Source organism: Prenolepis imparis, unplaced genomic scaffold, assembly GCF_030444845.1.
Source record: "Prenolepis imparis isolate NDT839.2.m4 unplaced genomic scaffold, iyPreImpa1.0 SCAF_2, whole genome shotgun sequence".
Taxonomy (NCBI): domain Eukaryota; kingdom Metazoa; phylum Arthropoda; class Insecta; order Hymenoptera; family Formicidae; genus Prenolepis; species Prenolepis imparis.
The window spans coordinates 20,873,718-20,888,974 of record NW_028141160.1 but is presented as its reverse complement, the minus strand read 5'-3'; the positions used below and the strand labels follow the sequence as shown (position 1 = coordinate 20,888,974).

General features: G+C 31.8%; 1 protein-coding gene across 3 annotated transcripts in view; it reads right to left on the bottom strand.

The window, feature by feature from the left end:
- The window catches only part of LOC145932590 (opioid-binding protein/cell adhesion molecule), a 264,950-nt gene that overhangs the window by 46,004 nt on the left and 203,689 nt on the right, over positions 1-15,257 (bottom strand). For all 3 annotated transcript variants that reach the window (XM_083031635.1, XM_083031634.1, XM_083031636.1), the window contains one exon: positions 4,063-4,165. In XM_083031635.1, the coding sequence (XP_082887761.1) occupies positions 4,063-4,117 (55 nt within the window). In that variant the 5' untranslated portion in view covers positions 4,118-4,165. The remainder of the gene's footprint in view (positions 1-4,062; positions 4,166-15,257) is intronic.

The following is a 15,257-nucleotide window of genomic DNA, read 5'->3' as shown; positions in this document are numbered from 1 at the left end:
CATGTCAAAACTGTTTTGTAAAACTGAAATGTTCGTGTGTTGCGGTTTCGTTCCTAATCATCATAAGTTCATCATTGACTATAACTAACTGCTAGAAAAGAAACAACTACGTGCTCCGCAGTAATTAACTCCTACTAGTTTGTATGTGCAAAAAGCACATTGCGCGGTGGCAGTTATTTAGAAGTAATTTGCTAATCTAATTGACGGCAACTTTATCATTTATCATGAAATAATTTAAATCTTTTCAATTCATCAAATCAAAAAAATGTATCTAACACCACATAAACAGAATATTAATTTAAAAATTCTACAGTAAAAACATTTTAGGATTATTACTTATTAGTAAAAACATTTCAGGCTTATTCGTTAAATTCTAATTTATTGTTTAAAATTAAGTATTATTAATAAATTTCTTTTTATGTTGATGTTGTAGTCTTAAGAGAGACTCTTTCTGTATTGTCTTATCTATTTATCTGTATCTTATAAAAAAGATTTAAAAAAAAAAAATATATATAGGTATATATAAATCAGATGGAGAAAAAAACGACAATTTTTGGATTTTAATGATAAGGTTTGAAAAATAAAGAGATGATTACTTTGTAATGTTTTTTGGTTTAGTTTAATTGTAATTTGCTACAAGTGCTACTTCTTCGATAGGACGAAAGATTATGGCGGGATGTATTCGGTCTTGTAGAGCTGATTGTGCAAACTAAGTTTGCTCGTCATTACCGCACTCAATGTGTACTGCAGTTAAGCAACACCAGCAGTTTCGTTTACTCGCGTTCATTTCCGTTGCTAGTCGGAAATTATGGTTTTTGCATTTCGCTGGTTTTCTTCTCTTGTTTCTCGTAATGTTACAGTTTTATTAGAGGCAGTATAAAATGACCCGATAGACGTCGTTAGATGTCTATTCATGCTAAAAATTATTTTTTTCCGAAAACATTGCGGATTATAATATAATACTTTTTATTTGGACAAACACACACATAAAATGTTAAAAATTCTAGTCTAAAATTAGTCTATATATGTATATTTTACAAAACATGTTTTAACAGTTCTGTTTTGTCTGGATATTCTTCATTTTTCTTTCATATGTTTATTTATGCAGTAATTTATTAAAAATGAGAAAATAGAAAAACGTCGAAATATCTCTTTATAAAATAAATAATTGTATAAATCAAATTTTTGCTGGATTAATAGAAAAACACGAGTGGTACACGATGGAATACACACAGCTGCACAATTCGCACGCGTATAATTGCAAATACACGTGTAATATGCGAAATTGCAACGTGTCAAGAACCGAAGAAGTCCTATGACCTACTAAAGAATGAATGCTTTCATGGAATATACCGTGCACAGGGAGCTTTACGATTTAGATGTCGACATTTGAAATAAGGGGCACGTCGCGCCGGTTTGCAGTTTTACCGCAATCGTTTTTCTCCCGACTATTTTCCCTCCCACATTCCTTCCCCTCTGCGCGTATCATATTTGCAGGATGCAATAAGTTGCGTTAGCTCCTCTCGTATTTCTCCTCACGGTTGCTGATAGCATCGTGCATTATCATGGTAAGGACCAGGCCTGGCTATATCCTGTTGGGATCTCGAATGATCCGGACGCGAGCTTAAAGCCTCCCCTGTAGTATCGGGGATCGATTTGTTCCGGATATCTGATAGCCTAGAATTTCTTATCGTTCAATGGAAGGCGCGGAATGTTAACTTTATATCGAGATATACAAAGGACGCTCAGAACGTTTAAAAGTTCTTTTAACTATCAACGAAATTTGTTAAAAATATAATTTTTAGGAAACTATTGTTCATTCGAAATTGAATATGAATTTTTTATTTAATTACTGAGATATGTGATGTTTCATGATTTTGATAAGTTTTAATAATTATGATTACAATCATTGTACCAATAGGGCACGTCTTATATTTATAGTAAGCTATTAGGCTAATAGCATCTTGTCATCTCGTTAGTTAAACGACTTCGCTAAGTTTCAACATTTGTATCTCTGTCTTATGCAAGCATTAAGATTTACACATCATAAATTAACCACTAACGTCTTGCAGTCAAAAGCGTTTGTTTTCATCGCGGTTTTCATATATATAGTGTTTTTCTGAAAATAGGCTAAGTCTGAAGTTTCGTCCTACATACACGTACGGTGATAAATCTGCGTTAACATAAGCGAGACAATATAATATAGCGTTCGCAGTGCCTCTACATGTCATTCGGAATTTCTGCTTTCATTCGCTTTATCTGTGAATGTGATTTATATAAAGAATAACAAAATATATGATACTGATATTTCAGTTTAATGTTTAGATAACAGACGTATTTTCGAAATTTTTATTTTATAGTCTGTTGAATTTTTGAGTATAAAGGGAAAAAGAGGTAAAAGGGAAAAGCACGGGAGATAAAAATTCGCGATAAATTTATAAGATAAATCAATAACAATTCAACTTCTTCTATAACATTTTCGCGTACAAATTAATATATTTTTAAAAAATTTCTTTTTGGACGTGTAAATTGTATGGTATGTTAAGATAAAAAATATCTCTTTTTACAATTATTACTTTTTTCACTTATATTTTATATTCTGCTATATTTTTTCAATTGTTGTATCTAATTAATACGCAATTATTATGACAATTTGTTAATATATTATTTCAAGTTATTTAATTTTTTGCAAGATTATTTTATATTAAATATTATTTGGATTAAAATAAATTAGAGATGAAAACTGTTAGATTAAAAATTATATATTAACTAAGAATGTCTTTTGAGGGAAGGGAAAGTACGCGGAAAAATGATAGTCCCGGCTTCCTGATCATGAATACAAACGAGCCAATAGTCGATCGGGCTGAGCCCACTAATTGAGAAAGTTGATCGTGGCCCCGTTGGTCTTTTCTTTGGATAGAGAGCGACTATTTTCTAGTTGTAAGTCTTTTATCATGTCCTTTTTAATTATAATTGGCTTCTTTTATAACTTGGTGAATGAAACATGCAATAGAGATGTAAAGTAGATGTCTTTGATATCTTTAATATTAATTATAATTAAAATATAATAATAATTTTAATCGGACCAGTAATATATAATATAGAATTCTAACATTTTTTAAACTTTTATATTACATACATTAAAAAAATTTGTTTTTATTTGTATTATATTTTTTGTAAGTCGTATTTTTGTATATGTTTTAGAAATTTTATATTTTACTTTCAAGAGAGACTTTTCAAATTTTTTTCGATAAATCTTATTTAATTAATTTGACAAAAGAGAGAGAAAATCAACATTTAAAAATTGTAAATTCCTGGATATTTTACAACTTCGCTACTAACTTAAGAAACTTCTCATTGATTGCTATTAAGAATCAATCAGTTTATGATATGCAAATTACGCTTTCGAGCACAATAATAAAGTGGAATAAGAAAATAATATATATCTATCGATTTTGTTTCTGTCTGTCTTATGTCCTACTTACTTTTCTTCGCTCGCGTTTCTTATTCTATTAACTGCTTGAGACGATTCTTATATAAGAAGAGAAAAGAGAAAATCATTAACTCATGCAATAGAATCATAAATCGTTGATAGAAAACAATAAATTATTTTTTTAATAAATACGAGAAAAACTGCTTAAGTCCTTTTTATATTAGAATTATAATATGTGCATATCATATATATGATATTGTTCTTGTTCATTGATGCTATCTAATTTAATAAACTAGTAATATGGAGATATCATTGTTTTAGATAAAAATTTACATCTCAACAACTCGCGAGAGAAATAAATGCAAGGTGTATACATTACAATTTGCTGCATTTTTCGCGATCTCGGTCGAGAAATCATCCGAGTCGCGCGAACGAGGACACTCGTTAATCACGGTAATTTGTTTAACATGTCAATTAATTATCGACTCTAGTCAACCGGACGTGCAACTTTCAAAGAGCGTCACTGAAAGTAAGAGAGATTCGTATTTCACGACGCAGCGCTTCGCTTTTTATCCCGACGTCATTGCATTTTCCAGCAGAACGGAACATTGAAGAAGAGCCTCACTTACCGATCGGGTGTATCAATGATGCCAGTAGCGGCAGGATCAATAGGAACGGGGCCATGACGGTTTCGATTCAAACGTCCATCTCGTGTTCATTCACGAGGCCGATCTGTAACAAGAAAAAAAAAGAGCAATCGTATTAATAGTAGTACGCTTCTCGAATGCAGTGAATGCACCGCAATAGGCTCTTCATGCCGCCGAGACTGGCGTACATTATTTCGATAATCGATTAAGTATCGCGTCGGATGAACGAATCAATTCATCCGCTCTCGTTTCATGCGCCAGCATCTGCCTTTCATCTTTTATCCTCTTTTCTATCCGATGCATTTATTGCATTTTTGTTGTGCTATTTTGCGGAAAACAAAGATCTCCGATTTAGTCGCGGACAAATTGTCTTTTATTTTCGACAATATTGAAACTTTAATACGATATGTGTGTGCTTTAATTTTTAGTGCTGTGTTGTATGGGATTTTATTTTTATATAATAATATTTTTATATACGTATACAAATTTATTTAGCACAAGAGAAACTGTAGTAACTAATAAATATTGTGTAAAGTTATTTGTAAATTTATAAACCCATTTATAAACTCTCCATTCTCTCTAATATCTTTATACAGTATAGCGTATTTCACATTTTATAGTACAGTTATCGGTATAACATAATAACTTAATTTTACAGTAGTCTATAACCGCGATTATAAATATGGCAATATTGATGAGATATTCTTAAAGAAGACTCGTAACTATCCTCTTTCCCTCTGTGATTATATATGTTTCATGTCAAATAATAATATTTATTATATTCACACAATGCAGCTAATACTTTCAAAACTTTTATGTATACTTTTACACGTTTGTTTTACATATTTAATGTCTGCCAAATACTTGCACTTCTAATTATCCCAGCATTTCGTATGCAAAACCTGGTTTGACCTATAATTTTTTTATTCTAATCACAATATTTGCTGAGAAGACATTTGCGTGCGCGATGAAGCTCTCAAACTATGCAAACTCTCGTAAAACTAGCGGTTTTTAATAGGTTTCTCGTTGGTAATAATGGAGAACAAGGGAAGCTTACTCGCAACACGCTCAACTTTGCTGCACTCGAAGCAGCAGAGCTATCTAATGTGGATATATATGTTCGTCGTTATTAACTCAAAGGAGAAACGGAGGATGAGGGTCATTGCAGAAGAGAGAACAAAAGACGGATAAGGAGTATAATGGAAAATAAAGGGATTTCTAACGAGCCTCTCGCTTGCGGCTCTCTCTAAGTTCCATATTCGTAGATGTAGACTCTATGCATTTCTTTGCCAGACTTATGGTTGATATACGCGCTACTGCGATATCGATCGTAGTTACAATTATTAGTGATGGAATCAATTTAATATATACATGACACTGATTTTGATTTAATTCACTTATCAAACATTCATTCAGGAAAATCGCATTAATATAGAAATGTAGGATATTTGATTTCGAAATTTGATACTAATATGTGTGTAAACTAATAGAGTGATTGCTAATTGATACCGATCATGCAATATAATATATATATATGTATATCGATATCATCAATGGCATTATCAAATGTTTCAAAGTAACAAAATAATAAAATGAGACTTTTGAAAATGTCGTTAATAAAAAATGTGCATACTATTCGTAATAATTAATTACGTTTATAAAATTATCGATCAAAGGTTCAGGATAAACGACTCCTCTTCATTTTAATTAACAGATGAAGACTAGCCATATATTAGTGTTATATACTCAAATATAATCAAAATTATAGACTTCAAAGTTAATTAACATTTTAATAATTGGCATGTATAATACGTTTATCAATACTTTGGGATTTCTTAATTTTTGATATAAAAATTTTTTAAATATTTTGAAACACAATTTGAAAGCTTTAAACAAACACTTTGATATATATTTTCTAAAAAATACTGATATTGTATATAAAGTATCGAATTGATTATTAAAATATGAATTCGTTGGTCATACATTATCCAAATATTTCATCCGTCTAATGTGTTATCCTTGTTACTAATTATATCTTGTAACCTATATGAAACTATATCGATGGTCGTGCACTATCCCACTAATATACCTACGACAAATGCGTTCCTGTGTCACGGACGTTGATCGACATCGACGATGTATCGACAATGTTAATCTGTCTCGCCAAAGGACTACGCCGTCCGCGTCCATGTTACTTGTATCACACAGCGACGACATCGCGCTGCAACTTAATTTCCATAGAATATATCGTAGAAAGGTGATCGAGTTGCGATCAATTTTTAGTAGACTTGCTTTGCGCGACAAGTGAGTTAGATGGAATTTTACACATTCGGATAGTTAGAAGTGCTACAAACACTTATGCAAATACTGATCCGTTTAGATACAATTAGGAAAGAGATATCTCTAAATGCAAAAATAAAAAAAATGTTGGCAAGTTTAATAATAAATTTGTATTGAATTTCTCATATATGTTTTTGGTCGTACATGAAAATTAGATAATCATTTCCGAAACAATTTAAATTTGTTTAAAAAATATTGTTAATTATTTATTATATATATCGGGTGTCCCATTTTAAAGGACCCACTCAAATATCTCAGAAACACTGCGTTAAATCAAAAAATGTTTCTTACAAAAGTTATAGGGTTTCGAGGGGGACATAACATAGTAATATTCATATGACCTTGGGCGACGTCTCCAAGGTCAAGTGAAGGTAAGAATAAATTTTTTAAATGGAAACCCATATTTTTTATTATAACATCTTTTTCTACTAATTAATTTGAACAACTTTTATCTGAGCATTTTTTTATTTTCTTCAAAATTCATTCTCACCTTCACTTAAGATTAACCTTCACTAACCTTGGAGACGCCGCCCAAGGTCAAATGAATATTACTATGTTATGTCCCCCTCGAAACCCTACAACTTTTGTAGGAAACATTTTTCGATTTAACGCAGTGTTTCTGACAATGAGATATTTGAGTGAGTCCTTTAAAATGGAACACCTGGTATATATATACATAACTAATTTGAAATTTTTTTGTTAAAATTAAACCGATTTCTATAAAATAAGACGAAAGAAATTTGCTAGAAATAAGAAAACATTAATTTATTATATGTATGCGACATCAAGTATGATTAAATTTGTTCCGTTTCAAAGCGCGAATATTTTGATATCTCCGTTCTTTGACATTGCCTGGAAAATATTTTTTTTGCGCAAATTTGCTAAATCTACTGGCCAAACATTTATCTTGATATTTTACATGCTAACCCAGATTACAGAACCGGATTTACTCAGGTCTACATCACAAACCGTGGAGGACCCATCTCGAATTACGCAACCGCGAACGAGACCTATATTGATCGGATTGATTTCAGCGTTGAAGTAGCTTTATGCAGCTCCGCTTCAAACCAGCCAAGCGAAAATGCACTCCGCATTACGGCAAAATAAAAATAGCGCGTATTATATAACATTCTAAAAAAATGCAATTGGTATATGTGATTAGGTCGGATTGCCGAAAAAAATGATGCTATAAAATTTTCTTAAATTTTTTTGATCCATATTTCATACCAGAGACGCATATGTTGAGCATTATCTCTACTTTCGCTAGTGTCTTAGCTGTTCTCCTTCGGTCGCTCTCCCCTTATCCTTTGAAGCTTTTTTGTTCCTATTTCGAATGTCCGAGATGATAAATAGTTAGTTCTACCAAGTTGTTCAAGTCGTAAGATTTAGAAATTATTAGCCTTGCACGTTTTCTCGGCAAGAACAAAGAAAGAAAGAAATCGGTGCTATTTCTTTCGCTGTAACATTTTCACCAACTTTATATCCTCTTGCCTCGCTCAACGAAATTTTATATAATCAACGAACGCGCATTTTACACCTCTACGAGTTAAATTTTAGTTCGCGAACTTCTGCGAAGAGAAATTATTTGATATTATCGTGATTTAATAAGTTAATAAATTTATTATTGATTAATGGCGTCGATTTGCGGCGTTAGGATAATTACCATCATTCCTAAGTTAATTAGAATTTGATGCGTATGTAATTATAAATTTTAAATGCGATCAGCATTAATTAATATTTCATGTTTTAATTTAATGGAACGAAACTAGTGAATAGTAGTCGATGATGATCTCTAACAATACATAATAGATCGAAATAATCTCTATATTTAATTTAGATTGAAATCACATGCTTCTACACATCGTGTGCATGAAAAGTTACTATCATAATCAAAACCTTTGTCAATTATGTGGCTATATGAAGCATATTAATTTATTATTATAAAGAAATTTTCGACAAATCCTACTGATTGATAAAGTCTCTTTTATCAAGCTATAATAAATAACTTATAATAATTAGTTAACAATTAATAACGTTGTCTGTGTTAAAATTTTTATGGTTTTAATTAATTAAATTTTAAATAAATTTTTAAAATTATTTAATTATATCTTCCATAATTGAAAATTTTCTATAATTAAAAATTTTTATTTAAACTCAAATATTTGAAATGTTAATAATAATAATTATACTTAAAGAGATATTTAATGTAGTTGAGATATTTAGTTTTAAATATTAACTTTTGATGTGAGAAAAAGGAAAAATTTCGATAAGTGATTAAATATTTTATGTTTGTCACCTTAAATTTGTCATTATAGAGTGTCATAGGTTTATAATATAGAAACGGGAAGAAAAAGTATAAAGAAAAAGATCGAGCTTCACAATCGTGCTTCACTAACGTTAATGGTCGATAGGAAATGGCGTCGTAAAATTTTGGCTGAATCGGGTTAGCGCTGCCCGATTTCTCGAGGGCGATAAAACTATTGTATTTCCTCCCGTAGGATGTCCGGTGTCGATTCTTCGTGGAACTTGAAGGGCTAAACACCCGGGAAATTCCCGAGATATGTAAGCGCCGGGAGGAGAGAATTCGCTTATCGATCGGCAGATGCCTGACAGGATTTGCGTTAATAATTCGCGACTGGGACACGATAAATGCAAATCGCACGGCGACACTGCATGAATATTCGCGACTCGTCGCGGGTGCGATTTACAATCTGCCAGATAAGATACGTATCCTTTGTGTGCACAGAACAATCCGAAGGTGATGTACTCCGGGAATCGCGTTTTGGGTTGCGTGCAAAATTGAACTCTAGCAGTCAAGCAGTAAACGAAATGCAAACTATTAAATATTTTGTCGTACGTATCGTTCAGCAAGGTAAATACTATGAAAGACATTGATAATTTTGGCATGTTATTGGTGTGTCTCATTCATTTATAAATGTATAAAATAAATAAAAAATGCAATCAATTATATATGATAGTACTGTCATATATAATACAATTTCTCTATTAAAAAAATATATTTATGTAGAAAAAAATTTGTAAAATTAAATATTGTATATAAATTATTGTTATATAAATTATATATTTTATATTCTCGTTTTTTTGCCGATGAGAAGGGACACTATTGCGCTCCAAAACGACAATGAACAAAAACAGACTTTTATTGAATTAAATTTTGTCGAATGACTCTGCCAATGTGTCAATTGTTTCATCGACATCGTGTCTCTCTGCGTTAAGAAAAAAGACCCGCTTGGTATCTCTCGGTTCTAGCTCGTGGCGGCTCATGTTAATACTAATTTGTCGGTGTGGCGTGTTTCTTGATTCTCCGACAGTCGTAATACAAATCCCTCGGCGGTGTCTCTCGGCGAAAATCAGTGAGATTTACGTCCATTTGCCGGGACATTTCTGAACGTAATAAAATGCGCCACCGAAAGTGACAGCGACAGACATTGTTTCGCGACGAAAATTCCAGGCGTCTTATAAGCGTCCCGTCGGAGTATCAAGACTATACAAATTGCCGGCGACAAGGATATTTGACTCGTCCGTATTTGTGCACGTCGAGCCTGGAATAATTCACGAGCCCGTGGTTTGCGACCGCTACACGGTTTAACACGTATGGTTTAATACGTCGAATACCACTGGTGAATACCGCTGTCGGCTGCGATGTTTGACATTGACGGAATTTTGATGTTGTCCATAACCGCGTATCACATAGTTGCTATTTTACAGTATAGATAATAATATCCCTTTGTCGCTAACTTATGTCAATATGTTAATGTTAATTAAACATTCTTCTCTCTTAACATTTAATTTTTTCAACCAATTTCGATCGACTCTATCCATCCGTCTATTTTGACCTCTATCCAAGTTTGACATATGTATATGTACATATAAACATAATGGATAACAACGTAATACTATTATCGTCATAAAGTGGATTAAAAACAAATTGTGTTAATAACCATTTCTGTCGACTGTGGCAGAAATTCTCGTGTTTTTACATTTGACTTAAAATGAAAAAAAAGAAGAATTGCGATATCACAAAATCAAAAGTGTGAGAATTGAAACAGACGTTGCGAGTTTACAGACGTGAATATATAGTTACAGAAAACTCCTGGCCATACGCTAAAAATATTGCTGGCAAATCATTCGGTCTAGCTGGCGAAATAACATTGTTAATCAGGACTTAAATTATTTCAGCGAGCCCGAGAATATTTACTATCCGGCACGATTATTTTCCGCATTGTATGTTTCGCGCAAGGGAGAAAGAAAATAATGAACAAATGGTAATTATTCGAGAAGTATTGTTCGCGCGCGTGCGTTTTAATGCACGTTTCACTCATCGCGATTAATCCGTTGCAAATTTACGCCTCGGTGGCCGAGGCCCCCGCAAATTTGCCGACCGCAAATCAATGATAATCCCTCTATCGACATGTATATATTCGAGCACGGCGCAAATTTGCAACGCATTTGTAAATCGACTCATTTTGCTGTTCGGAAATGATGTATAAAAATTATAGAAGCGAACGGATATATATTGGAGATGTGTTCTTGCTCTCTCGGATCAATCAGATCAATGTTCAATATATTGAAAAAAATTTAATCTTCTAGTCTTTTCCTTTTTCCGAAGAAGAGAGTATTTCAACAAGTTTCAAGTGATCAAGAATATTTAGATTGTTTTCTACTCATAATTTTACTTTTGTTATAATAAGCAATTATTAATATATTTAATTGTCATTAGGTTTTATATATACAATATATGTGTATATATAAAATATAATATTATACTTATAAAGAAATTAGAATTCTTTCTCTTTTATAGCATATATTTTTTTTTTGAATAATTGATGTAATTATAAAAAAATCAAGATTTATAAAAGAAAAATTAGGAAATTGTATTTAGATTGTTTTCTACTCGTAATTTTACTTTTGTTATAATAAGCAATTATTAATATATTTAATTGTCATTAGGTTTTATATACAATATATGTATATATAAAATATAATATTATACTTACTATAAAGAAATTAGAATTCTTTCTTTTTTATAACATAAATTTTTTTTTTTGGAATACTTGATGCAATTATAAAAAAATCAAGATTTATAAAAGAAAAATTAGGAAATTGTAGAAGAAAATAAATGGTACTGTATCATGTTAGAAGCAAGCTCCGATGTAACCGCTATGTTGCTGAAGCGTTCAGATCGTTCAAGCGTCACGGATATTCCCGTGGAAAGTTAACCGGAACTTAAAGGAAGGCACCCGGAGAACTTACCTTAATCCGATTAGACGCGATACGAGATAGGGAAGCGCGGTTCGGAAGGTCGTTCTTAAACGGAGCAACTTGCGTTATTTTGCATCGTTGCAGTCGGGTCGCATTAACGTTACTCTATCTTACACTCTATGTCTATCTTTTGCGAAGTTCAAGACGAGAGATTAATAAAATCGGGATGCGCGATCAGTAAAGTTTGACTTAATCCGTTATAATTAAAATCTTGATATTATTTATAGAAAAGCATTTATATATGTATACACAAAAAGTAAGCTTCATCTCGCACAAAGAATTGTAAAGATAATGATTTAAAAAATAATTATAAAAGTCATTTATTTAAGCAATTTTCTTCGCACTGAAATATGCGCTTAATTATTTATTATCGTCATTATTTCGAAAGAATTATTGTGCACCTTATCTGTATCATCTGACGTCATAAGCCGTACTTTCTCTCGTTCTGTTCGATCAAATAGATAATATATATCTGTTGACTACCGAGATATCGGCGTTGACATTTAATAAGCTGAAATGCAAACGGGCATTATTAAATCTGGCGATTTCACGATGCACTGTCGCTGCAATATTTAATCTGCAGTGCAACGGCCTTGCGAAACAAAAAAAAAAACGGTCGAACTACGAGCAGGTGATTTAACGTCTACCATGGCGAATTATTGATCGCCTCTCGTGTCGATATATTAAGGGCAATAGGTTCTCGCCGCGGGCGATATCGCCATTGTAACGAAGATAATAATATGTTCGCGGCATCGCGTTATTGCATCATTTCTTCTTCGCAGTAACGTAAGAAAAATTCTCTCTTTCGAAATACGTGTCTTTGAACATACAGATCTCTAGAACACCAGATCTCTAGCGGTTGAGCAATATAATATCTGATAATGACGTGCTATTAAATTTTTATCGAAAAAAAAAGATTAGTTATACATAAATCTGTAAAAATATTTAAAACTAAAAGACATTGCAATATATAATATATAATATATTTAGGACGCGTAAACGACAAATATTTAAAACGTTTCTAGCTTTCGTTTTAAATGTCTTGAAAAATTATTTGTAACAGCGGATATGTTACATGGAAAAGTTTATACCTTTGTTGAAAGTATTTCTATTTTTAATATTTATAATAATCGGAAAACAGATTCAGGACAGTTCAGATATGCAAGAGAAATTTTGATTGCTTAATTTTTTTTCTACAGTAGAAATCGAATAGAATGAAGTTTGTAGTTGTAAATATTTGATTGTTGTTGAGAAAAGCTTTTATCTAAAATGAAGAAATTATTCTTTAAAATATAGTTTTTGCTATACATTGAGGAATTTTAATGAATGAAACAAAATATATTGTTTGAAAAATATTAAATAAACATAAACACTACTGTGTAATATTTGTCAGAAATATTTTAAATGAATAATATTTGCTCTTACTAGTTATCGATTGATTTCGTTTCTGCGAAATGTTCTGCGATATTTATTTTTATTTGCATCCTGTATTTCGTTGGACGAACTAGATGTGAGTGGGAAAGAAGAGTAAAGACTTTTGAAATATCGACAGGAGTAGATTTGCCATTCACCAAAAATCACGAATGAACGCCGAGCAAAAAGATTAAAAGTTTGATATGATCCGCGAGAACTCAAAGCTTATGGTCAGACTGATTACAATCAACAAAAAAAATATTTTAAACACAATAATATAATATTGAAAGATCAGAAACAAAATTTAGTAAAACACAAAAAATTGACAATGTTCAAAAATTTATATTTTATTATGCATATATGTATATAGATACATATACCTATATTGACCGACTCACGAATGTTTTACGATTGCGTTATTAATTTATAAAATTATTTGCTCAATAATTACTATTATTATTCGCTCCAATATTACAATAATTATGATCCATATGTCAATTACACTTTCGAACGGTGATAAATCGATAAGTAATACGTTCGCAAGCAATATGTTCATGTTATTGAATGATTTCGTACGTTTTCCGCAAATCGCATTCCGCAAAATGTATTTTTAGTTGTACTGAAAGAAAGAGAACAATAAGGCTTTCAAAATATCGATAGAAGCAAATTTGACATTCGTCGAAAATACCAACGTGAATTGAAGTGAACAAGAAATTTAAAAATCCGATATAATCCGTAAGTCATCAAAGCTTATAAATGAGTACACAAATTGCAATCAATAACAGATATGCACAAGATGATGCAAAAGACCACCGAATGCATCATAAATATTTTAGTACTTTGATGTGTTAAATTTAAATAATCGAAGCTCAAACGATTAAATTTAAAGAGAAATTTTGAGTTCCCTCATTAAAATTAAAAAAAAAATTTAAAAAAAACTATAATTTCTGATGTTGATAATTAGATATCAAATGTTTTAAAATTAAATCTTTTAAAATTTATTTTAATCTGTCTATATACACACTGTTTGTTAATATGTAAATACATAGGTATATTCACGTGCAATCTAATTTTTTAAATAGAAGAGAAATGTATAAATTCTTAAATGTGGTATATACAAAATGTTTTTATCTGAATTTTTTCTTAAAAAATCTTGGACTTAAGGCTGGTTAATTTGAGGGTTCTCTGTGATCAGGGCGGATCTCACGTACGCCGGAAATACATCTGGTGCCGGACGCCGAGTCGTCGCGGATTTCCAGAGCACGCCTGTCGTTATCACGTACGGGTCGTTAAACCTACCGTCGGTCGTGAACTTTCGAAATAATTGCGAATCCGTGGAATTCGATTACCACTGCGACGCGAATGCATTTGTGGAGAACAACGAGATGGACGCGAGAGAGAGGGAGAGAGAAAGAAATGCAGTCGAGTGTATTTCGAATTTTCGTATGCGGTGCAATTGCAACTGCTTGCGCGTCTCGTTGCGAACGTTTCGTTTGTTGAGAGAAAGGAGGATCTTTGCTTCGTTTCTTCTTCTTCGTCGCACGTGAAACTTTTATATATTGTAACGGCAAAACTTTTTCGTCGTTCTCGCCTAAGTTTTCTCGCTTTTTCCTCTCGCGGGATGAACGTGGCGATCGATAAAGCGCGAGAAACCGATAGCGAGAAAGAGGTTGAATCTCAAGAAAGTCAGGATATATGGAATAAATAACTAGAACACAGTAGATGTTTCTTCGAATAGCAACTGAATGGGTGAATATATAAGTATATGGCTGGTGAAAATAAAATAAGTCTAGAATCTAGAACAATATATATATATGTGTATTAAGAAAATAATCAATTATTTTTTCTAGGTAGGTTTGCAAAATATGTAGTATGTGAAAAATAATAGATTATACTATTATACTCTCTTAAATGGAATCAGTGTATTTTTACTGATAGCAGTTTCAGTGATAAGTATACCACTGCAAACAGTAAAATATAGAGAGAATAAGTTAGTGAGTGATTAATTTTTTAGTGAAATTTTACTGTCATAATTAGTGAAATATAAAACAGAAAAGAAAAGTGTGAATGTTTTCCCTAAAGATTAATAAAACTGAGCTATGAAATCTTGTCGCTGCTTTAATGACATTTTTATTCATTCA